The following is a 23,483-nucleotide window of genomic DNA, read 5'->3' on the forward strand; positions in this document are numbered from 1 at the left end:
CTCTCTCAGTGCCTACTCCATAGAACATTATCATGTTTTCCTATGCCCAGAAAGAGAAGCAGAAGTCAAATTTAGATAGCTGAGTGTTTTGTAACTCATTATTTAAAAATACCTTCATTTTGGTCAACATGACCAAGACAAGGATCTATTTTTTTTTCTACTTCTTTCCCTAGATCAGACAATGTAGTTAAGTAAAAATTATAGACCCCCCCCACCCCCGCCTTCTACCGGGTCTTCAGTGAGTCTGGATTTGAGGAATAAAAATGGCCATGAAAAATGTATCCCCATGTCTTAGGATGAAGCTTTAGAATAAAGAAAGTAATGGGGGAAGGCCCATCTGATGGACAGATCCTTGAAGAGTGTGGAGTAAAGATTTGAAATAAACAAATATATGAGTAAGTTTTTTGCCAACCATACATTTTTTAATTCAGTAAATAATATCTACCTTGCTCCCACTATATATAAAGAATGCCTCTGCAATGACTCAAGATTATAAAAATTTCAAAAATTTTTTTCCTCAAGGAGTTAATAATCTTCTAAGTGGTGTATAGTTTGAAAACTTTTCTTTCCATCTATATTTTTCTCTAGTCTGCCCTGTATGTAGAATATACGTCCATTTGTACATTATTTTAAATGGAGAGCGCCCCACCCTAATAACTATATCAGCCACATTGACCTCTCTAGGTTTCTAAAATCTATCGCCAAAGCCACCCGTGTTGAAGGGAGTGTCTCCAGAGGCCACTGTTTGAAATTCATATCTATTTTTTTGAAAGGAGAAGAAAGGAAGAACTTTCCTTCTTCATGTGAGAGTGAGTTCGTGTTTTAAACTGCCTTGCTCTGTCAGGAAATAATTGCAACGAGAAAGCATGGGAAAAGGTAAGTAATTTTTTTCAAAGGTATGGAGAATGCTGCCTGTAAAACTGACTGGGGAAATGTAAGCTAAGTGATATGTTTATTGGCATTTATAAATTTCACACTATTTCTAATCTTCATCATTCTCCTCAAGCTATCTATCACCACCCACTAGTGGTAGAAATTGTTAATATTTTCTACGTTATCAAGAAATTTGGGGCAATCGAACATGAAGGCATTTGAGTTTTCCACCTGAAGGCCTTACCACCTTCCTTCAGTTTGAGAGGTTGGGGTGCCCATCTTACCATCTGACACTAAACACATCACCAGGGCACTGCCATTTTCTTCAGCCACTTACTCTAGTAATTAAAATCTCTCATATATATTTTAAGCCTCTCTCTCAACTAGACTTTAGCCTACACATATTCTCCAGTTTCTCTCCAAACTTCCCAGAACATTCATCCATATTCATAGATTCCACTTTTCCCCCTCCCTAATCCCCTAACATCGCTCCTACCTTCACTGCTCCCTAGCTTCTAAATTTGCTAGTGCCCTGGCAAAGACCATCAGTTATCTCCATATTATGCAACCCAGGGAATCGTTCTTCATTCTTATCTAACTGGATACTTCTAATGCTTTTCACACTGCTAATGCTTTATTTTTTTCAAATTTCTACTCCTTTGTCTTTCATAATACTATTTTCTCCTGGTTCCCCCTCTTGTTTCTCTGACCATTCCTTCTCTTCACATTGTCATAGACTCCTTTTCTTCTACCTGTGTCTTAAATGTTGTGCAGCTCAGGATCTATTCTTTGTCCATTGTAATTATCACCCTATATCCTCTCCCTAAATAACCTCATAAATTCTCTCTCTAGTTTTAGCAAACGCCTACTTACTTGCTAATCAATAGCTCCAGCCCAGATAGTTCCCCAGTGCTTCAGACTCACATAACTGCAATGTGAACATTGTCACCAACGGTCAGCAATAGAAGCTACAGATATGTTCAGATGACAATATGGCCATTGCAAACAATTTAAAATATTGACACAATAATTACTTTAAAATTAGTAACTTTTTAATTTAATGGGTTGATTAAAAGTATAAATATTACTATATAAAAATTTGTTTTAATATTTTGATAATTCTACTTCAATATAACTAGCTTCCTTTGCACCCATGTAGTTCTTTGTTGTGCAATTAAAATTATTATTCCAGGATCATACGGTGTTACAATGCTAAAAGAGTCCTTGACACAGAAAGGTTAATAACCCCTTCCAACCCTCAGTGACACTCCCTCATCTAGAGGATTAAAAGGTAAATGCCATAGCAGGCACACAAAGCTCTCATTAACCCATTTCTCACCCCCGCCCATTTCTCCAGGCTCACATCCTAATCCTTTCCAATTTTATCTTGGCTAGTCAATGTTATCAAGCTAAATGTTGTTCCTTACATAGTCTATTACGCTGCGTCGTTTTTAGGCTTCTTCTACTGGAATTTTCTTCACATTTGCTTAACCTCGTTTCTTCTCCTAGAAAACTTTTAGTCAACCTCTGAGAGTCTGTCTTCCCTAAATGAGTCTATGTTTCTTCTGATCCTGTAAGACCTTGTATATATTTACGCTACCAAACTTACTTCATTCAATTAATGTTATCATTATCTGCATCTCTACCTTCCGTTAGATTATGAACTGAGTCAATTTGTGGGCTATACATGGAGTTAGTTCTAACTCCCTCACTGGGATCAGCACACAGGAGATACAGGGTAAGATCTAAGGGAGCTGAACACTAGTAGATAAGATCAAGAATCACTTATTTCAGTTTTGCTTCTCCTCAATCCTGATTTTTTAAATATATTTATATTAAAGGCAATTATCACCTTGAAGAAAGTGGAAGCTATTACAAAACTAGAAAAGAGTGACACTCATATTTCTATATAACTTTTTTCATGGAAGAAATCCTTCTTTCCCTCATTCTCCCTCTCTGTGGTCACATATTCCCAGTCATCCACAAAAATCAGAATCTACGAGTAGACTTTATTCTTCCCTACAGGCTGCCTCTGAAATAAATTCAGAGAGATATAAAAGCAATCTTTTCTTCTCTCTGTACTTGGAAAAAAAAAATTGTTAACCTCCCAGACCAAATAGCAGAAAAATATTTGCATTTTCATTTGTAAGGCAATTTCCTTGGTCTCCAACAATATCTTCTACATCTTCTAGGTCTTCCACCTTTGTTTTTGTTGTTGTTGTTTGTTTGTTTGTGTTTGAGACGGAGTCTCACTCTGTCACCCAGACTGGAGTTCTATGGCAATCTCGGTTCACTGTAAGCTCTGCCTCCCAGGTTCACACCATTCTCCTGCCTCAGCCTCCCGAGCAGCTGGGACCACAGGTGCCCGCCACCTTGTCTGGCTAATTTTTTGGTGTTTTTAGCAGAGACGGGGCTTCATCATGTTAGCCAGGATGGTCTCGATCTCCTGACCTCATGGTCGCCCATCTCGGCCTCCCAAAGTGCTGGGATTACAGGCATGAATCACCGTGCCTGGCGGTCTTCTACCTTTGTATCTTCTAAATACAAAGATGGAGCCCTTAGTTTCCCTTAGGGTTATCAAATGATAGATTTAAATATAAATACTATAAATACTCTGCTACTCGTGCTACATAACTAAAAACTATTAGACTAAAAAGAACAATCGTGAGATATGTGGCAATATTTAGGTGTTAATACTAGGTAATATTTAAATGAATTATTTCCAAGTATATTCTGAGCTTAGCTAATCAGTCAGTTTTAGAAAACATCCAACTCAGTCAGATTAAATGACCTAAAACAGCAAATAAGGAGAATAAAATTCAGACATGCTCCATAGATAAGACAAAATACAAAAAGAAGAAATGCAAAAATAATTCATTACCAATCTCAAAGCTTCCATTAATAAATCCAACTAGAGATGTTGGGATGTTGAATTGTCTCTCTATTTGTGTGAGCATGGAATTCATATAAGATCCAGATAGGGTTTTGGATACAAATGCACATGTTATTGCCAACAGAAACATCTAGGAAAAAAATATAAGAAAACATAGAAAAATTTATTTTTAAATTGTATACTTGCCGTCTGTTGACAAAATGCCTTCCACCATAAGACTGATTGTCTCCAACTTAAGTAACCTTTGAATTTGCAAGAAACTGTAAAATGTAGTCTGTTCCCCTTGTCTGTCATACTGTGATTTATCTCTGAAAACTCAAAGTGAGACTAATTTTGTAGGCAGTTGCAGCCTCAATATTGTATAAGCATACTGGTACATGCATAGAAACAAACAGTCATTCTAAGTAATATATAGCTGATGATTTAACCAGGTCTTCAGAACTACAATGATATCTAAAGTACAAAAGAACCCATACATATACTGTAATGAAAAGAAAGAATGCAGAATTATACAAAGACACTATTTCAAATACATTTAAGTTCTCTCTGCAAAACAGTAGGGCCCCCAAAAAATGAGGGCCCCAGGGTCTCTCATCCTGAGAGACCATTTGACCTACTATCTAGCTAGATTACCTTGGCCGACCCCACTCTTTCCTGTTCTTGCTTGCAATTCTTGGTCAGAAACATTCTGCATTCTCAGCAAGGAAGGAAATATCCAAAACAACCTGAGTTATGTCCTCATTCTTCCCATAGTAGGATGCTCTGCAACCCTTGAGCTCAGCAATCCCAGTTGTGTCTAAGGCATGTAAGCCCAGGACAGGGTGTTTTCAGGGTTTCTCAGCTGCAGTGTAAATGGAGGACCACACAAAAATGAGACTCCATTTATTTTGGGAAGCTTTCCTGAACCTTGGAGAATCAGCTCACATGGACCCTTGGCTTCTGTTTATTCTTATTGCCTGCCTAATATGTATACTATAAATTTCCATATGTTTTATTAATCATACTTCCTATGAATTGATATAGTTCCAGGAAACAGTGAGGTTGATGCAATCCATAACAACATCAGGGATGAGTTCACAGATAGAACCACTGTAATCACCAGGAGCTACTATGGTTTTACTAAAAATATGAATTGTTAAAATTCTGATAGGTTTATTAAATTTAAAAAGATAGCTTTTAGTAAGAGGTTTTAAAACAGGAGCACTGTATACTGGTAATACTATAGTTAGGTAGATTAATTACTACTTCAAAATGAACAAATTATAGATTTATGTCAACTTGAATGGTGGTCTTCAGTCACATGCCATAGGGATTTTTGCTTGGTCCTATTAAAGATATTTTCTGATGACATTTGCTTCCTGGGAGACCATTTGACCTACTATCTAGCTATCATGCTCAAATTCTTAATATTCTCACACCTTCCACCTTCCACCTTCCACACCTCCAGTCTTAAGCCAATCACACAACTTATTTTCTACCTCACATATTCCTTTCAAGTTAACTCACAACCTTTTCTGTTTCTCAGTCTCCAACCCAGTCACATGCTCTTTCTTTATGCCCAGTAAATGATATCAGCAACTTCACCTGCAAACTTACCTCTGTCCCTACCTTCTCTAATTTGCCTATGTCTTTAGAAAGATTGGTGTCCCTTTCCTGTACAATAAAATCCCTCCAATCTTGCTGTTGAATCCATTCTTCCCATTTCTGAGATTCTAATTCATCCATATCGCTCTTTTATCTCACTTTTTATTTACTTATTTTTTACTTCTTTGAGACACTCTTACTCTGTCACCCTGGCTGGAGCGCAGTGGCATAATCTTGGCTGACTGCAACCTCCACCTCCCGGGTTCAAGCAATTTTCCCACCTCAGGCTCCCAAGTAGCTGGGGCTACAAGTGTGTGCCACCATGACCAGCTAGCTTTTGTTTTTTCAGTAGAGACAGGGTTTCACCATGTTGGCCAGGCTGATCTTGAACTCCTGACCTGAGGTGATCCACCCACCTTGGCCTACCAAAGTACTGGAATTACAGGCAGGAGCCACTGCACCCAGCCTTTTCTCTCTATTTTCAACCTCACACTCTATTGCTTGATTGCTTCTTTCCCCACTAGCTTATTAAGATAGCCAAGATAATTCTTGTCTTTTGAGGGGAAAAAAAAAAAGTTCCCTCAGCCTTGATGGATAGCTACTCTAGCTACCACAAAGCTGTTTAGAAGAATAGTCTAGACTCATTGTCTGTACCATTTAACCTTCCATCCGCCCTATAGTCTGCTATAGCCTGGTATTTCTTGAAATTACCTCCATAAAAGGTCATAAACAACTTCCTTATTCCCATATATCCCAAATCCACAAACTATGTCTGAATTATCAGCTTACTTCGACTCTCAGTCATTTGATACTGTTGATCTCTCTTTTCTTCCTGAAATTCCCTCCCCCATGCATACCTGTATCTCTGACTAACTGCTAGATTCTTTCTACTCAGTCTTCTCTTATTTGGTCAACACTTTCAGGCCTCTGTCTTGTATTCCCTACCCTTTTGCTATGCATGCTCTCTTTAGGACATCTCATGCCCATCCATGCCTTTAACTACCACATGTATGATGAAACCTCTCATATGTATGAACAGTTTAGCTCAGACAATTGAAATCCTATTTAGTCTCCTCTAGCCTTGTGTACCTCCAACCTCTCTTTCACATGCCACCTCCAATAATTTGGATCGTAATTTTTTGTGTTAAATGAATTAATAAAATACATAGTTAGCATGTGATTCTACTTCTTAAAACTTTTCAGTAATTCCCATAAACAAAAATCTCTGATTTTTAAGATAGTAAACAAAGTATCATCTATATTTCAGTATCATCTCCTGTTGCTTGTCCTTAGACACAATGTTCCACTTCTAGCTGTGTTAATTAACCATGCCATTTTATAGTTCAGTGCTTTTATATAATATTCCTCCAGTTATAATGCCTTTTTTCCCTTTGTTCATCTGGTAAATATACAATTCATTTTCAAGAATCAGGTATTTTATTACTTCTATTGTGAAGCCTCTTTTGCCTCTGTGCTCCCCAGTTAAGCCCTAACCATTCATTCACTCTTTATCTTCCCACCCTACTGTGTGCCTAACTCCATTACAACCTCTATTACAGTGCACTTCATTTATATAAGTTCCTCTTTATTTATATGTCTGTAAGTTCCTCTCTCATTATTCTGTGAACAAGTCAGAGATAGGAGCCGTATGTTATTTACCCTTGTGACTCTGGTGCTTATTAAGTGCCTGACAAATAGCAGGCACCCAATACAAGTTTATTGAATTAATGACAGAGTAAGTATCAAAAACATCTTGAAGAAATCAGAGCTGAGAGTAAAATGAAATTGAATAAGATTAAATATAGCGTTTTCATCCATCTGGGCTGCTACAACAAAATACCCTAAGCTGAGTGGGTTATAAACAACAGAAATTTAACTATCATAGTTCCAAAGACTGGAAAGTCCAAGAGCAAGGCACTAGCAAATTTGGATTGGCTGATGCCTGTGAACTCAAAAGTATCTGAGACAGTTTTCAATCAATTTAGAAAGTTTATTTTGCCAAGGTTAAGGATGTGGCCATAACACAGCCTCAGGAGGTCCTGACAACATGTGCCCAAGATGGTCAGGGTACGGCCTGCTTTTATACATTTTAGGGAGACATAATATATCAGTCAGTACATGTAAGATTTACATTGGTTCAATCTGGAAGGGCAGGACAACTCGAAGCAGGGGGTTCCAGGTCATAGGTATTTTTAAAGTTTTAAAATGTGCTGATTGGCAATTGGTTGGAAGAGTTATTATCAATAGAAAGTAATATCTGGGTTATATTAAGGACTTTTGGGGACCAAGGTTCTATCATGCAGATAAAGCCTCTAGGTAGCAGGCTTCAGAAACAATAGATGTAAATGTTTCTTGTCAGACTTAAAGTCTGTGTCGATGTTAGTTCTGGCTGGTTTTTGCTGAACTCCAAAAGGGAGGAGGGTACAATGAGGCGTGTCTGACCCACCCCCCTTCCCATCATGGCCTAAACTTGCTTTTCAGATTAATTTTGGAATGCCTTTGGCTGAGAGGAAGGGTCCATTCAGATGGTTAGGGTTCTCAGAATTTTATTTTTGCTTTATATTCTCCCTCTTCCAGCTAAGATTTGCCAGAGGCAACAACAATGTCTACCAAATTTTTATTTTGCCTCATACCATTGTCAGGGTGGCATGGCTGCCTGCTTGAGATCCATCCTGTCCCTTGGTGGGACCCCCTATGGCCAAGGGACTTAGAGTCAAAAGACTTATAGCAAATTAAATGTTCTAGGCCAGATAGGAATGGACATGGATGAGCATTCATTACCCCCTAAATTTTTTCAGTAAACAGCCAACAAACAAAAAGCCAAAGGCCAGGTTACAAAACTGACTTATCTTTAACTTCTATGCATCGAGCTACTATAATCTTGGTTTTAGTTATGGACTTACAGCAATTAACTACACAAAACATAAGCATTGTTCTGAAAAAAATTTTTTTAATATATACTGGCCGGGCACCATGGCTCACATCTATATTCCCAGGATTTTGAGACCAGCCTGGGCAACATTGCAAAACCCTGTCTCTAAAAAAATACAAAAAGACAAAAAGCTAGCCAGGTATGGTGGTGCATGCCTGTAGTGCCAGCTACTTGGGAGGCTGAGGCGTGAGGATCACCTGAGTCCAGAAGGTCAAGGCTGCAGTAAGCCATGATGGCACCACTGTGCTCCAGCCTGAGTGACAGAGTGAGACCCTGAGTGAGTCTCAAAAAAGAAATAAATAAATGAAAATAAAATTTAAAAATACATATCTGTCTGCACAACTCATAACTGGGAGTCTTATATCCCGAAGGCTTTGTCACAAGGTATCTTTATCCTCTCAGTAGTTCTTTTCTTTTAATTCTACAAAAAGCCTGACATTCTTTATGATTGGGCTGGATGAAAAGATGCCAAATAATAGCTCAGTAGGCAAAAAAACTTTGTTTTACCAGCTGTTTAGGCACCTGTGTATCCATCCTTGATTTGGATGATCTGAACTAATTCACTTCCTCAAACCTAGCCCTTACAATCTCTCACATCCACCTCTTCCACAGCAGTCCTCAGGCCTAGAGGGAGGGTGCTTGTATAGTCTTAACAGAAGGGCATTTACAGTGAAAAACAGATCGGGCTCAGTGGGATGCCAAACGAGAGAGATTTGCATCTCTAGTCTTGAGAATACCATGATTCCAATTTCCTTGGAAGTAAATCAAGGAGAGATAAATAACATTAATGTTTTGACAATCAAAAGAGTATTTGTGTGTCACAATGGAAAACAGAAGCTATTTCATGATGGATTCAACTAAAAATATGAAAAAAAACTATAATCTGCTATTCTTTAGAGGATTATTATAGCCAAGAAATCATTCATGAATCAATCTGCATTCAAAAACAAAGGTCGGGGCTGAAATCTAGTAACAAGTGTTAAACTTCTCCTTTGAAAAAAATGTTCTCTCTCTCTAGCCCTCCTTTTCTATTAAAGACAAATTATAGTAAGACCGATTTGTGTGTAAAAATAAGTTTTAGGCTTATTATACTTGGCCTGACTATTTGCATAAAGTGCAGCAAGAAATTGAATGACCATATAGGCTCTTTTTAAGTTGGCTTTGCTGGAAATTTACCTGAAAATATGTTATTCTAGTCAAAGGCTTGGTAAAATAATCAGTGTCTACAATTGTCCTGTTTTAAAACAAAAGACTCTTACTAAACTTATTCAAATAACTATATTGTGATAAAACCAGAATACTCACGGTTTCCAAATTTTGGAGAACTTGGAGAGAAAGGTAAATTTGTTCATAAAAACATACTTCACCCAATTGCTCTAAAGAATAAATAATTTAAAAGAAAAAGATTCCCTTGACTCTTTAACCAGAGCATCAGCCTTCCAAACAACATGTCCTTTGTTCACCTTGAATTGCCATTCACATGCTAAGCAGTTCTTGTCATATGAGAGCTGTTTATCAGGCACTGTAGAATCTAGCAGCTCCTCACAGTTAGAGTCAGCCCTAGGGGAAAAAGAATGCTCTCTGCTCATAAGTATCTTCTCTTTGCATCCTCAGGTAGCAAGACCCTATGTAAACAATTTTTAAGTTATTATGGAACTCTTTGGGGCACCATTATTTCCATTAGCAAAGGAGTAGCTTCAGTTAACATTCCATAACAAGGCCGTAAATGTCCCTCAACGGGAAATTCTCTAGTCCAGTATTTGTCTTTGGGAAGTGCTCCCAGTCTTTTACCATAAGCCCTAATAAATGCTCCACACAGGGATATGAAGTGGAGAATTGTTCCCGACTAGCCCTTCAGCTTCTACCATGCATTCTGTAGGCTCAGGCAACCTTACTAGTTTCCATTTAGTGAGTCCAATTAACATTCTTCAAAGGGAACATTTACATGACTTCAGTTTCATAATACTTGATAGGAGAAACATCCCTCAATCAGATACAATACCAATTTTCACAAGACATTTAGGTAAAGGAGTTAAAATTACCTGACACACAGGCTGTACAGACATCTCAAGTTTCATAATCCTATCAACCTGTACATTTCTATGTTCTGGTTCAAGGAACTTTTCTTTTCTACCCCCAGACTATTTTACTTTTTCTGGTGAAAAGTGATTTGAGTTCCCAGCAGGATATTGAGCCAAGGGACTTGGGCTCTTTTTTTAATCTTCATCTTAATTTACCTCAGCATTACCCCAGGTAATGTCAGCTCCTTCATTATAACCTTTGCCTGTTGCTGTTTCTTCAATTTCCCCAATCTGGGGCAAATGCAGAAAACAGGTATGTGGCCTTTTAATGTTGGGGGACCAGTAGGGGTTCCCTTTGGTCCACCCAACCTTTGATAGTGTTGTACGACCTTTGTTTCAACCCCATCGATTTTCATTTTATTTATTTCATTTTTTATGAAACATCCAAATATTTTCATCACCCTCTGGGGTGAGTCCTCTGACTCCCTTTTGCCTTTCTCATTATTCTTTGTTAATTACCCCAATGTTTTATTAAGCATCTGTAAGACCCATGAGGACAGCAAATTTGATCAGGCTGTGTTTCTGTGGTATTAATGTCACCTGGAGTGCCATTGTAGCACTGGAGTGTCACCATGTAGCACTTAACGTTCAAATTTACCATGTGATATGGTTTGGCTGTGTCCCCACCAAAATCTCATCTTGAATAGTAGCTCCCATAATCCCCACATGTTGTGAGAGGGACCCAGTGGGAAGTAATTGGATCACGGGGGTGGGTTTTCCCATGCTGTTCTGTGATAGTGAATAAGTCTCACAAGATCTGATGGTTTTATAAAGGGCAGTTCCCTGGCACATGCTCTCTTGCCACCATGTAAGACATGCCTTTGCTTCTCCTTCATCTCCCACCATGATGGTGAGGCTTCCCCAGGCATATGGAACTGTGAGTTCATTAAACCTCTTTTTCTTTATAAATTACCCAGTCTCTGGTATTTCTTCACAGCACTATGAAATGGACTAATGCAGTAAATTGGTATAGAGAGTGGAGTGCTGCTGTAAAGATACCCAAAAATGCGGAAGTGACTATGGAACTGGGTAATAGGCAGAGGTTAGAACAGTATGGAGGGCTCAGAAGAAAATAGGAAAATGTAGGAAAGTCTGGAACTTCCTAGAGGCTTGAAGGGCTCAGAAGACAGGAAGATGTGGGAAAGTTTGAAACTTCCTAGAGACTTGTTGAATGGCTTTGACCAAAATGCTGATAATGATATGAACAATAAAGTCCAGGCTGAAGTGGTCGCAGATGGAGATGAGGAACTTATTGGGAACTGGAGCAAAGGTGATTCTTGCTATGCTTTAGTAAAAAGACTGGCAGCATTTTGCCCCTGCACTAGAGATCAGTGGAACTTTGAACTTAAGAGACATAATTTAAGGTATCTGGTGAAAGAAATTTCAAAATAAAGCTTTCAAGAAGTGTCTTGGGTGCTCTTAAAATCATTCAGTTTTATTAATTCACAAAGATATGGTTTGAAATTGGAACTTATGTTTAAAAGGGAAGCAAAGCATAAAAGGAAAATTTGAAGATTGATGATGTGATAAAAAAGGAAAAACCCATTTTCTGAGGAGAAATTCAAGCTGGCTGCAGAAACTTGCATAAGTAATGAGAAGCCAAATGTTAATCACCTAGACAGTGGGGAAAATGTCTCCAGGACATGTGATAGGTCTTCACAGTAGCCCCTCCCATCAAAGGCCCAGAGGCCTAGGAGGATAAAAAATGGTTTTCTTGTGCAGTCTTTGGACTTGGTGCTCTGGGTCCCAGGCATGGGACCCAGAAGGAGCCAATATACACTCAGTCCATTGCTTCAGAGGGTGCAAGTCTCAAGCTTTGGTTGGTCCTGCAGGTGCATAAAAGTAAAGAATTGAGGTTTGGGACCTCTGCCTAGATTTCAGAGGATGTATGGAAACACCTGGATGTCCAGGCAGAGGTGTGCTGCAGAGGTAGGACCCTCATGGAGAACCTCTGCTAGGACAGAATGGAAGGGAAATGTAGGTTTGAAGCCCCCACACAAGAGTCTCCACTGGGGAACTGCCTGGTGGAGCTATGAGAAGAGGGCCACCATCCTCCAGATCCCAGAATGACAGATCCATGAACAGCTTGAACTGTGCACTTGGAAAAGCCACAGAACACTCAACACCAGCCTGTGAAAGCAGCCAGGAGAGGGGCACTGTACCCTGCAAAGTTCCAGGGGTGGATCTTCCCAAGACCAAGGGAACCCACCTCTTGCATCAGTGTGACCTGGATGTGAGACATGCAGTCAAAGGAAATCATTTTGGAGTTTTAAGGTTTGACTGCCCACTGATTTCAAATTTGCATGGGGCATCTATCTTCTTGTTTTTGGCCAATTTCTCACATTTGGAATGGGTGTATTTACTCAATGCCTGTGCCCCCATTGTATCTGGGAAGTAACTAACTTCCTTTTGATTCTACTGGCTCCTAAGCTAGGACTTTTGTGTTAATACTGAAATGAGTTAAGACTTTGGGGGACTGTTGGAAAGGCATGATTGGTTTTGAAATGTGAGGACATGAGATTTGGCAGTGGCCATGGGCAGAATTATATGGTTGGGCTGTGTCCTCACCAACATTTCATCTTTAATTGTAGCTCCCATAATCCCCATGTGTCAGGGGAGGAAACTTGTGGGAGGTAATTGAAACATGGGGGTGAGTTTTTCTGTGCTTTTCTCATGGTAGTGAATAAGTCTCACAAGATCTAATGGTTTTATAAAAGGCAGTTCCCCTGCACATGCTCTCTTGCCTGCCACCATGTAAAATATGGCTTTGCTCCTCCTTTGCCTTCCATCATGATTGTGAGGCCTCCCCGGCCATGTGGAACTGTGAGTCCATTAAACCCCTTTTTCTTTATAAATTACCAGTCTCAGGTATATCTTCCTTTGAAATAGATACAAAACAGTTTGAAAGGTGGGGGAATCTATGGGAAAGAGAAGAGAAATGGGGACAGGACTCAGTCTTTTTTTTCAATACCAGAGGACTCTGGCCTGAACCAGAAATGCAGTTACAAATGAGAATAACTTAAATTATCTGATAATTACAGTATTTACAACAGAAGGGGAGGGAGTCACCTACTGCCCCTCTTCCAGGCTGGACAGACATCAATCCTACTGCTAGGTTGGATAGATGCCTACTCACTCTAGGTAGTTATGGATTCTCCTGGCATGAGTAGGTAGAGGTAGTGGGATTGCCTGTTTTATGCAGTGTCCTAACCTTGGCCCACCACCCTGCGCTACAATGCCATGAGGTCTCTGGAGCTCTTTCTGACCTGGGGGCCCTCCCTCTTTCTGTGCTGAATTACCATTGGCCCTTGGAGTGTTCTGTACAGTGCAACTGCACTTAGGACAGGAGGGACTTCCCCCACCCAGTTCCCCCTGAACTAGTCCCAAGACCAAAAAAGAATTACTTCAGAGGCCAGTGCCACTCCAGGACAGTGAGCAAAGGGGAGGAGAGAGGTCACAGGACACTGACCTGGATACTAGTCATATTCAATGGGAGAATATCCCGGTTATACACTTTCACATGGCTTGCATGTGAAGCATATCAACTGCATCATCTGGGGTGCTCCACTTGGCATTTTATAGGGATGGTTGGGAAGTCCCATTTCCAGGGTAAACAGACCTTACAGTAGCAATTATCCAGTCAATTAGGCAGGTTGCTCTCTTAGGAATAACCTCCTACACATTTGTCACATATACTCATCAGCAATTTAATCATGATTTGTGAATCCTGCATCAATCCAAACAAGCTCTTTCGTTTTGTAGCCTTTAAAATAAAGGATTCTTTCCTTAAAGTAGTTAAGGTTTCTCAAGAACCTGATTATATCGATCTACAAAAGGAACAATTACTTTGTATTATACCCTCTGGCTTTAATAGTTACTTGGTTTTGCCCTTCCCACACATTGACTATCTTCTTGGTAACCACAGGTCTCAGAGGTGACTTTTGTTGCCCTGGTTTAATTTTTCTTTCTGTGGGTAGCTTGGAGGCTGGTGGCCTGAGCTGGGACAGACACACATCTGGGCCTGGTCCAGCCTTAAGGATCAACCCAGCATTCTTGTACATTCATTTAGCTATTACAGATAACAATAACCAAGAGATTGAATATTTTTGCTTTTTTTTTTCTTATTAGTTTGCATCTCCTTATGCATTTAGAGAGCCAAATACCCAGGATCTTAATCCATCCCTAATTCTAGTGAATTTTACCTTTTGTAATTGAATGTAGCTCAGCTGCAGCTCCCTACCATAGGTAACCACATAGCCAGACTGGAGTCAAGGTTTTTCATCATTCATCTTTTAATTTCTCTCTTTATTCATTTAGTTTTATCTATATAATGTTTTTATCTTTAATTAAAATAATTCTTAGTCTCTAAATTAGAAAAAAAAATTCTTTAGCAAAAGCTACATCATTGTATTTTTATAAATTTTACCAAAAACACCATTTACTCTCCTACTATTTTAACTTATGGTAACCCAGTTCCCAGTGAAAAAAATAGGGGTTATTTAATTTAACATAACATGACTTTAAGATTTTAAATTACTGGAGGTATTTTTTATGTTAAATTTACCAAATTAATCTTACCCAAAACTACTAAGGTCATATGAATTAAAAGGCATCTTAGGTAGCTTCCTTCAGTCTGAAAAGCACTTACTTTTCTTTTAGCCAAGTGATTAGAGGTCTTTCATAAAAATTGTTAGTGAAATATCACTTCTACATGACACATATAAATATATAGCTATAACAGACATACAGACAAAAGTAGATCCAAAATATTTTTCATTTCCCTGTTTTCAAAAATTCTGTTTCTTAGTTTCAAATATTAACTTAAAAAGTCAGGCCAGAACACCATGGCTCATGCCTATAATCCTAGCATTTTGGGAGGCTGAGGCAGACAGATCATTTGAGTCTAGGTGTTCGAGACCAGCCTGAGCAACATGCGAAACTCCATCTCTATAAAAAAAAAACCAATAAATAAATAAATAAATAAATAAACAAACTTGGCTTTGTGGTGCACACCTGTAGTTCCAGCTACTCAGAAGGCTGAGGGGAGGATTTCTTGAGACTGGGAGGTTGAGGGTACAGTGAGCTGAGATGGTGCCACTGCACTCCAGCCTGGGGGACAGAGTGAGGCCCTGCCTCAGAAAAAACAAAAACAAAAAGAAGAAGTTACAGGAGTCAAAAAAAGTTGAAGGAGAGAGTTACTATTCCAGGCCTTCTCAAAGAGAAAAAACTGAAGCAGCAGGGCACAGGTTCTGAGATATCAATCTAAATAATTTTTAAAAGAAACAGATTACAGAATTCAAAAATTTTTAGGTTCCTGCATTAAGATTAACTCAACATTTTTAATAAATCATGTTCTAACCAATTATTTAGTGTTGTATGAGTGTATTTTTAATATCAAAGTTCAATTTTCAGAAAAACTATTTATTATAATTTATTTTCATTGTAGCCAACTAAATCACATAACATTTTAATAAATTCTTGTTTTACTAATCTTATTACAACTTACACAGGCCATTCACAACATTCTTGGACTTTCTAGTTTGACATAATATTTCTCTTTCTTAACGAGTCATTTTGTTTTAGGACAAAAATTCATCGTGCAAGATTCTTTCTCATATAAAATTACTTTTCTTTTTTTTTTTAATTACTTTTCTTTTAAGCTTTCTTACCAAAAATACCTCTTTATATTTATAACTTTCTTTGCATCTCTTATTTCCTGGTCCTTTTTACCTCATTTTGTATATAATCCTTAAATAACCTCTGAATTAGACAAAAATTATTTACCTTTGAATAAGAACACTTTAGACCTTAAGAAGAATCTGCCCATGACTCTTGAAACTCCACAAAGAAACAAAGGGTGAGTGATGCCTTTGTTCTGAGTGCTTTAAGGTGTTCAAGTCATTTAATGCCTTCTCTAGATTTTTTTTGGTACCAGACAGTGAAGGGGGAAGGAGAAATAGGGTAGAAGAAAAGAAAATGATAGAACAATTGTCTTTTTAAGACAGAAAACTGCAACAGAAACCAAGTACATAATTTGTTTGTTTTCGTTTTTTCAGCTATGAGGAATTTTAGCAACTTCAGAGGCCTGGCTGCTCATACTTTGGAATTCTCATTTGAATTTGACCAAGTTGGGTAGAGTTGGTCAAATCTGATGGGAGAAACAACAGAACAACAAAAAACCCCAACAATACAATTACTGAGCACTCTAATGCTAAGGAGAAATTAAGACTAGCTGGCTGTCAATTCTAATTTCTAGTAATTAAAAAGAATCTCTGAGACAAAAAAAAAAAAAAAAAAAAACAAGTCTGCTACTTATCTAGGAATGAGATCCTGGCTCAAGACTGCTGTTTACTATCTTAGAAGCAGAAAAACAAACAAACAAACAAAAAGCTCAAACATGCCTTCCCTGTTGGAAATTAGCTGAAACTCCAGAAAGGATTTGCCCATTCTCCATTGTCATGGGAGCAGGAAACTTGCCTCCTTTGTTGGACACAAAACTCAAAAAGAGAAGTTGTAGAGAGAAATAAACTTTAGATCTTGACCAAATTTAAGGAGATCGGGGATTCTCTGGAGTGGGTGGGGGCTCCCAGGCCTCAGCAAATTGTCCTATCAGTTTGAGCCATAAGGTTAGCTCAGGCTGGTACCAAGTACCCATAGGAGATTTATCAAAGGTCAGGGGCATCTCCACTCAGAATCCTCTCATGGTTGCTAATCTGTGAACCCAAAAGTATCTGAGACAGGTCTCAATCAATTTAGAAAGTTTATTTTGCCAAAGTTAAGGCATGCCTACAGTACAACCTCAGAGAGGTCCTAAAAACATGTGTCCAAGGTGGAGTACAGCTTGCTTTTATACATTTTAGGAAGACATAATACATCAATCAATACACATAAGATTTACATTGGTTCAATTGTGAAGGGCAAGATAACTCAAAGCAGGAACTTGCAGGTCACAGTTTGATTTTAAAATATTCTGACTGGCAATTGGTTGGAAGAGTTATTATCAATAATAAAAAATAATTTCTTGTTTACAATAAGGGTTTTGTGGAGACCAAGGTTTTATCATGCAGATAAAGCCTGTAGGTAAGCAGGCTTCATAGAGAATAGATATAAATGTTTCTTATCAGACTTAAGGTCTGTGTTGATGTTAATGCTGGTTGGTTATTCCTGAATTCCAAAAGAGAGGAGGGTATAACGAGGCATGTCCAACACCTCTTTCCCATCACAGCCTAAACTTGTTTTTTAGGTTAACTTTGGAATGCTCTTGACCAAGAGGAGGTCCATTCAGTGCTGGCAGGGGTAGTGGGGGAGTGTGGTGGGAGTGTTGAATTTTATTTTTGGCTCACAGGCCCCACATATTGATTCATAAACTGCCATCTTTCTCACTGTGTCTTTACATGGCAGAAAATGCAATGAATCTCTCTTAGTCCTCTATTATAAAGCCACTGAACCCATTCATGAAGGCTTTACCCTTGTGACCTAATCATCTCTCAAAGGCCCCACTTCCTACTACCATCACCTTAGAAGTTAGGATTTCAACATGGGAATTTGGATGGGACACATTCAGACCACACAATACACCTAAGCCAAAATTTATCAATTATTTTTGGGAAACCTAAATAGAAATTTATGTGAAAAGGACCTAGAAATTTGAATAGCAATCTTAATGTGAATCAAAACTGTGATTGACAACAGCATAGTATGGCCATATCTCTAGCTATTTTGTTATATTAAATACCATTTGTGGATATTCTGTCTTCCCACTGTAAACCTTCTCAGAGCATATTCTTGAGAGTAAACTATTTTCACATAGTTTTATACATCAGATTTTATATTTAAAAACAAGTCCTACTAAATCAAGTACAAGTCAAATTTGGAAAAATAATTTATTCTACTTAACATGTTAAGAAAGGAAATTAGATGGATCATGACCCCATTGCTTTTTCCCTAAAACACACGGGTTGCCTACTTGTTTGGTGTTATTCACAGAGTGAAAGAAATCAGTGGTTATTCTGACCCACGTCTAGTGCTAAATAATCTCTATATTTATGAAGCTACTCCTACTAGCTTTTAGCAATAATGCCCTTTCAACTTATTTCAACAACAAAGTTTAAAGCAAATTTGTTGAAAATAGTCCTTTCATGCTTCCTAATGAATTTGCTTAATGAGTATATTTCTAAGTTCAGAGAAACAGAGAAACCTAACTTGCTATTAAGCAATTGCCTCTCACTTTTACCTGATAAACTTGTGCTTACAGCATTTTGTCATAACATCCACATCAATATCTAACCTTGCTAAACTCCAAAGCAATAAAAAATTAAAGATCTCTTGTTTATAAATAACACTTGACTTTTCTCCACAAATGCTGTTAATATTAATAGCTAATATTTATTGAAAGTTTATGATATTCCAGTCATTGTTTCAAACATAAAAGAATCCTATAAGGTAGGAATGTTGTTATTACCCTTTTCAGATGAGAAAACTGAAGTCCAAAGAGTTTTTCATAATTAACATAACATTTCAGGCAAGTCTATTTTTTTTAGATTTATATCATAATTCTCCAATTTTGTATACAGGTTTAAATTTCCCCAACACATATATAAATAGAAAACAAACTTCTGATAGGGAGGAAATGAGCGACAGTGTTTTAGTTTTGAAACCACTTGCAGGCACTAGCTATAGGATCAAGAAAAATGTCCAGATCCCTTGGTTTATAATAAATTCAAATTTTGTTTGAATATAAAATGACATTGAAGCTAGAAAACAAAATTTTTCTCTGAAATAGAAAAAAATATAGAAAAGCTGATAAAATGGCCATTTTTCTTATAGGAAATTACTGTTATGTTGCCGAAGCTTAAAGAAAACATTTGTTTTGCTGGATAATTGCATACAAATCTTTGCATGCAATTCAACAAAGCATTTCTGTGCAATGAGCCATTTTCCAAGAGTGACTCCCACACTTCTCTGAGTTAAAAACCCTGCAAGAGTGAGTATGGCCTTTGATCCAGAAAAATAAATCCTGCCACAGTATGTGTGCCTGGAAATTTTTAGGGTCCTGTCTTCCATTTAAGTCCCTCAAAGCCATTTAGGACTAACTTGCCTGAATCAATAATCCTGTTTAGACACACACTCAGTTATAAAACGAACTTCTTTAAAGCAAGAAATCATCAATAGATCAGGCAGTATGGCATTAATATCAGATCACGTCATGCAGATAGGAGCAATTTTACCAGGACTGTCATATTTTAAAAACTAGTGTACATGCACACATATCCACATACAAAAATTCCATACCTTCAACTTGGAAAGACATCTTATTCTATGGGTTTCAATTCTTTTCTCAGTTTCTCCCATGTTGCTCTTCAGGGTGTTCCAAGCTATGTATGTTTTAAATCTTGGTAAGTCTTACTTCTACCCTTTTAAGCAAACAAAAAAATATGTTAAATTAACTACAAAATTGTAAAGCATCATTCTTTTGAAGTAAGTACTGAAAATGAACAACATAATTGAAATCCATTGTATTACAAAAATACCTGGAATACTTTTAATACAGATTAGAAAATCATGGTGTTAGAGAAGATTTAGTTGTTGATTTTCTATTTCAAAAGGTACATCAAATAACTTCAGTTACTCTTCAGTGAGATTAAAGACATTAGAATTGTTTGTTATCATCTTGCAAAATAATGGTCACATGGTTAAAAGAAAGTTTTTCACTTCTCTAGCCAAAACAAATAGTACCAAAGGACTTACATGAAAATAGCTGCTTTTAATAACACACATACTTTGAGTTGTGTTTTTGCTAAAACCTGCTTCAGTAACCCTACCAAGGCTCAAAAATCTTTTTTTGGCCAGGCTCTCTTTTCAAGTTATTTGCATTCCAAGGCTTCCCTAGAGTCTCAGGAAGGGAAACACTTTCTGGGGCACTGCTGATACATGGAAACCTGGGGAGACATGGAATTTTAATCATGAAAATAGGCTAGTAAAAATAACAAACAATTCTATGTTCTGGAAAATAATCCCACAATTGCAAATTAAGATGTAAGACTTAGGAGATTAAACATATAAATGGATATCTATGGGTAGCTATATGTAATAGGTATAGATATATGTGGAAATATATGTACATATGTATAATATACAGGCACACATTTTTATATATAAAACAAAAAGTTGACTTAAACTCAAATAAATCCTACTAATCCCATCAAAGATTTTGTTTGTTTTACATCGTGAAACTAAGGCAATATTTTGTATCAAAACCAAAGTGTTTCACTTTGGCAGTATTTATTCTAGTTTCTAGAATGATTTCTTAACAGTATCCCCAGCATTAATTAATTAAGTCCTTTAAACAATATCCATTTAACATGTGATCCTGAGTGGCACTAATTTTTTAAAAAACCAACTGCTTTGCCTCTACAAACGTGCTGAATCCCAAACAAATATTAAGGCAACAGTCACTGCACTATAATGTTTGAGTTTTGTTATTTTTACACATTGTCTCACGGATACAACAAATATTTATTGAACATCTACTCTGTGCCAGTCATGGTGCTACACACCAGCATTCAGCAGTGAGCAAGACAGCCAAGTACGTGCCTATGGAGAATATAAACTAGTGAGAGAAGTATGTTTCTGTGGAAGATACTTGGACCCAGATTCCAAGGAACTTAAACTTTCATTGGGAAAGATAAAACTTTTAAATAAAACACGCTGGAATCGAACCAGACAGTGTAGAAGGAAATGCAATTTACTTGGTATGTAAGTGGTGAAAAAATTCATAGATTATTGTTCTCAACTGCCCTCATTTCTTTCTTCTCGTGCATTTACGACCCAATCTCTTTCCCCTTTTTCCTTCTCTGTCTCCTAACCATTATCTTAGCCCAATATAGTCACCCTATCAAACACTAAGGGAGAGCACTTATTGTTCTTCCATGTCAAAACTGTCTTCATTCTTCTTTGTGGCTAAAAACATTACTATATTAAATGTCTATTTTTTCATATATAACCAGAGGGCATAAAAGCTGGAGGTAGCGCCACAGCGAATCACCACATAGGGGAATTCTATAGAGTTCCCACCATGAATTGTGACACTAAGTAACCATCTAGAGCAGTGTTTTTCACCATATCTGGAAGATTTGTTTCAAAATGTTTTGACGTATTGAAAAAAAGGGTTAAAAAACTATTAACTGAGGTAAGAGGTAATATTTAACGCTAAGCACTTGAAAAGAATTAAATGGGATTAAATGAACCCTTAACTTTCCCTAGTTTTCCAACCTATACAGTGAAAATATTTTATATTTTCAGATACATTTCAAACATTTTCATGGAGGAAAATAAATTAACAAAATCTATTCAATTTATTCAACAAAATCCATGAAATCCAACAGTTAATATCACAGTCACTGTTGTCCATCTTGGCCCCAAATCACGAAATTGTGTGTGTTGTCTTTTCATCTTCTCGAGGTTGTGCTAGTGCCAGCCATGTGAACAGTCCTCTTTTGTTAGCACAGCGTTGTTTACGCAGTGACTTCTGCTTCCAGGACCACACAGTGTCACCAACAAATCCCTGTCAATCATCACTTCTAATGAAAAAGACGTGCTGAAGTTTTATTAAGTGGAGAATTATTTTATTTCCCTAACTCCTTCTCAGCATTCAAATGGGAACAGGTAATGCTTCAGTATGCTTTCTCACACAACTGCTGGATTTCTTCCATGCCTGCTGGTCATAGCTCTGTGTTGTGTTGTTTTTTTTGTTTGACTGGGATTTTTAAAAAACACACAAATAAGAGGAGCTCTACTCTCCTAAATTTTTAAGTGCACAGTACAGAATTGTTAACTATATACACATTGTTATATAGCAGATCTCTGGAACTTTTTCATCTTGCACGACTGTAATTCTATATCCACTGAACAGCAACTCTGGGGCTTTTGACACCTGTTGGTTTCCAGCCCCTAATGATGTGTCTCAATCACAAGATAATACAAAGTTTGATAAAACAATAATATGAAGTTTTATAAAACAAATTTTGTTTGGGCTCTTGCGCAGTGTTAAGTAAATTGACATAGTTTGTGATTGTTAGAAATCAACTGGGAAAAAATGTGTGCATTTAATTTTACATTATTCTGTACTCTCAAATTAATGAAATAAAGGCCTTATTTTACAGAAAAGCTAGCAGTACATACATGAAGAAGACTTAGGAGATCATCCTTTTCCTGGGGAAAATAAAAAACGTTACACCAGCAAAAACCTTATTTCCAGGATCCTGAAATGGCTCCTAGCTCCGTGAGAAGAGAACAGCCTCTTGGGTGGTATCCAGCTGAAACAATTTCAACCAATACTAATCCAAGCAAGTATGTGCCAATGAATTACATGTAGAATCAACAATGGCTTTTTGTATTTTGTCTATCAAATTATTTTACTTAAATTCATTCATTTTCACCAGAAATTAAAGAATAAAATAATGAATTCTGCAATTCAGTTTTACAAATATAAGTATTATTTTATTTTCTAGATTCAGAGGAGGTACTAAGAATGCATTGCTTGGAAAAACTATGAGAGAAACTTAACTGAGCCATAAAATGTTACCCATACATGTGATTTCACCATGCAAAGCAAAGACTGGATCTCACAAAAACACAAGTAAACACTTTCATCAACAATCCATCAGTAAAAATACCTACCCTATGACTTTAGATAATGTACTAACTCTAGATAATAGACCAAGAAACAGAAAATTAAAGTTGAAACCTGAATTCTGTGTTTAGGGGAATTGGTTGTAAATATCATCAGTGTCACACACCATACCAAGTAATTCTAGAGAATGAGTAGATAACCATGGGGATAACGAGCATTTTCCGCACTTGATAACAAGATGAACTCCTTTACCTAAGTCTAGTTCTGACTCCTCTATGTCCCCTAGGCCTCAGTCTTGGTGCCCAACCCTCTACTGCCCAATTGTAGTGGGAATCTTGCTAAGTCTGTTTAGAGAGAATCCTTCACTCTTGATATCTGATTGTCTTGATATTTGATCAAATTCCACATCCCCAGAATTCCCCAGGTGATATCTGATCATCCTGGCCTTCAGTCTGCAAAAGTCCTGTCACATTGGTTTAGCCACAGTCC

General features: G+C 37.5%; 1 protein-coding gene across 17 annotated transcripts in view; it reads right to left on the reverse strand.

Annotated features, from left to right (window-relative positions):
* The window catches only part of SLCO1A2 (solute carrier organic anion transporter family member 1A2), a 168,156-nt gene that overhangs the window by 42,457 nt on the left and 102,216 nt on the right, over positions 1 to 23,483 (reverse strand). For 9 of the 17 annotated variants that reach the window (XM_050747622.1, XM_050747624.1, XM_050747620.1 and 6 more), the window contains 2 exons: positions 19,655 to 19,776; positions 3,755 to 3,896 (listed from right to left, as the gene is read on the reverse strand). In XM_050747622.1, the coding sequence (XP_050603579.1) occupies positions 3,755 to 3,896; positions 19,655 to 19,714 (202 nt within the window). In that variant the 5' untranslated portion in view covers positions 19,715 to 19,776. Of the gene's footprint in view, positions 1 to 3,754; positions 3,897 to 4,399; positions 4,469 to 9,587; positions 10,915 to 15,376; positions 15,493 to 19,654; positions 19,777 to 19,893; positions 20,048 to 20,110; positions 21,917 to 22,543; positions 22,834 to 23,483 lie in introns of those variants that run through there. The other 8 variants (XM_050747632.1, XM_050747629.1, XM_050747625.1 and 5 more) reach the window with 7 other exon arrangements.

Source organism: Macaca thibetana, chromosome 11, assembly GCF_024542745.1.
Source record: "Macaca thibetana thibetana isolate TM-01 chromosome 11, ASM2454274v1, whole genome shotgun sequence".
Classification (NCBI taxonomy): Eukaryota; Metazoa; Chordata; class Mammalia; order Primates; family Cercopithecidae; genus Macaca; species Macaca thibetana.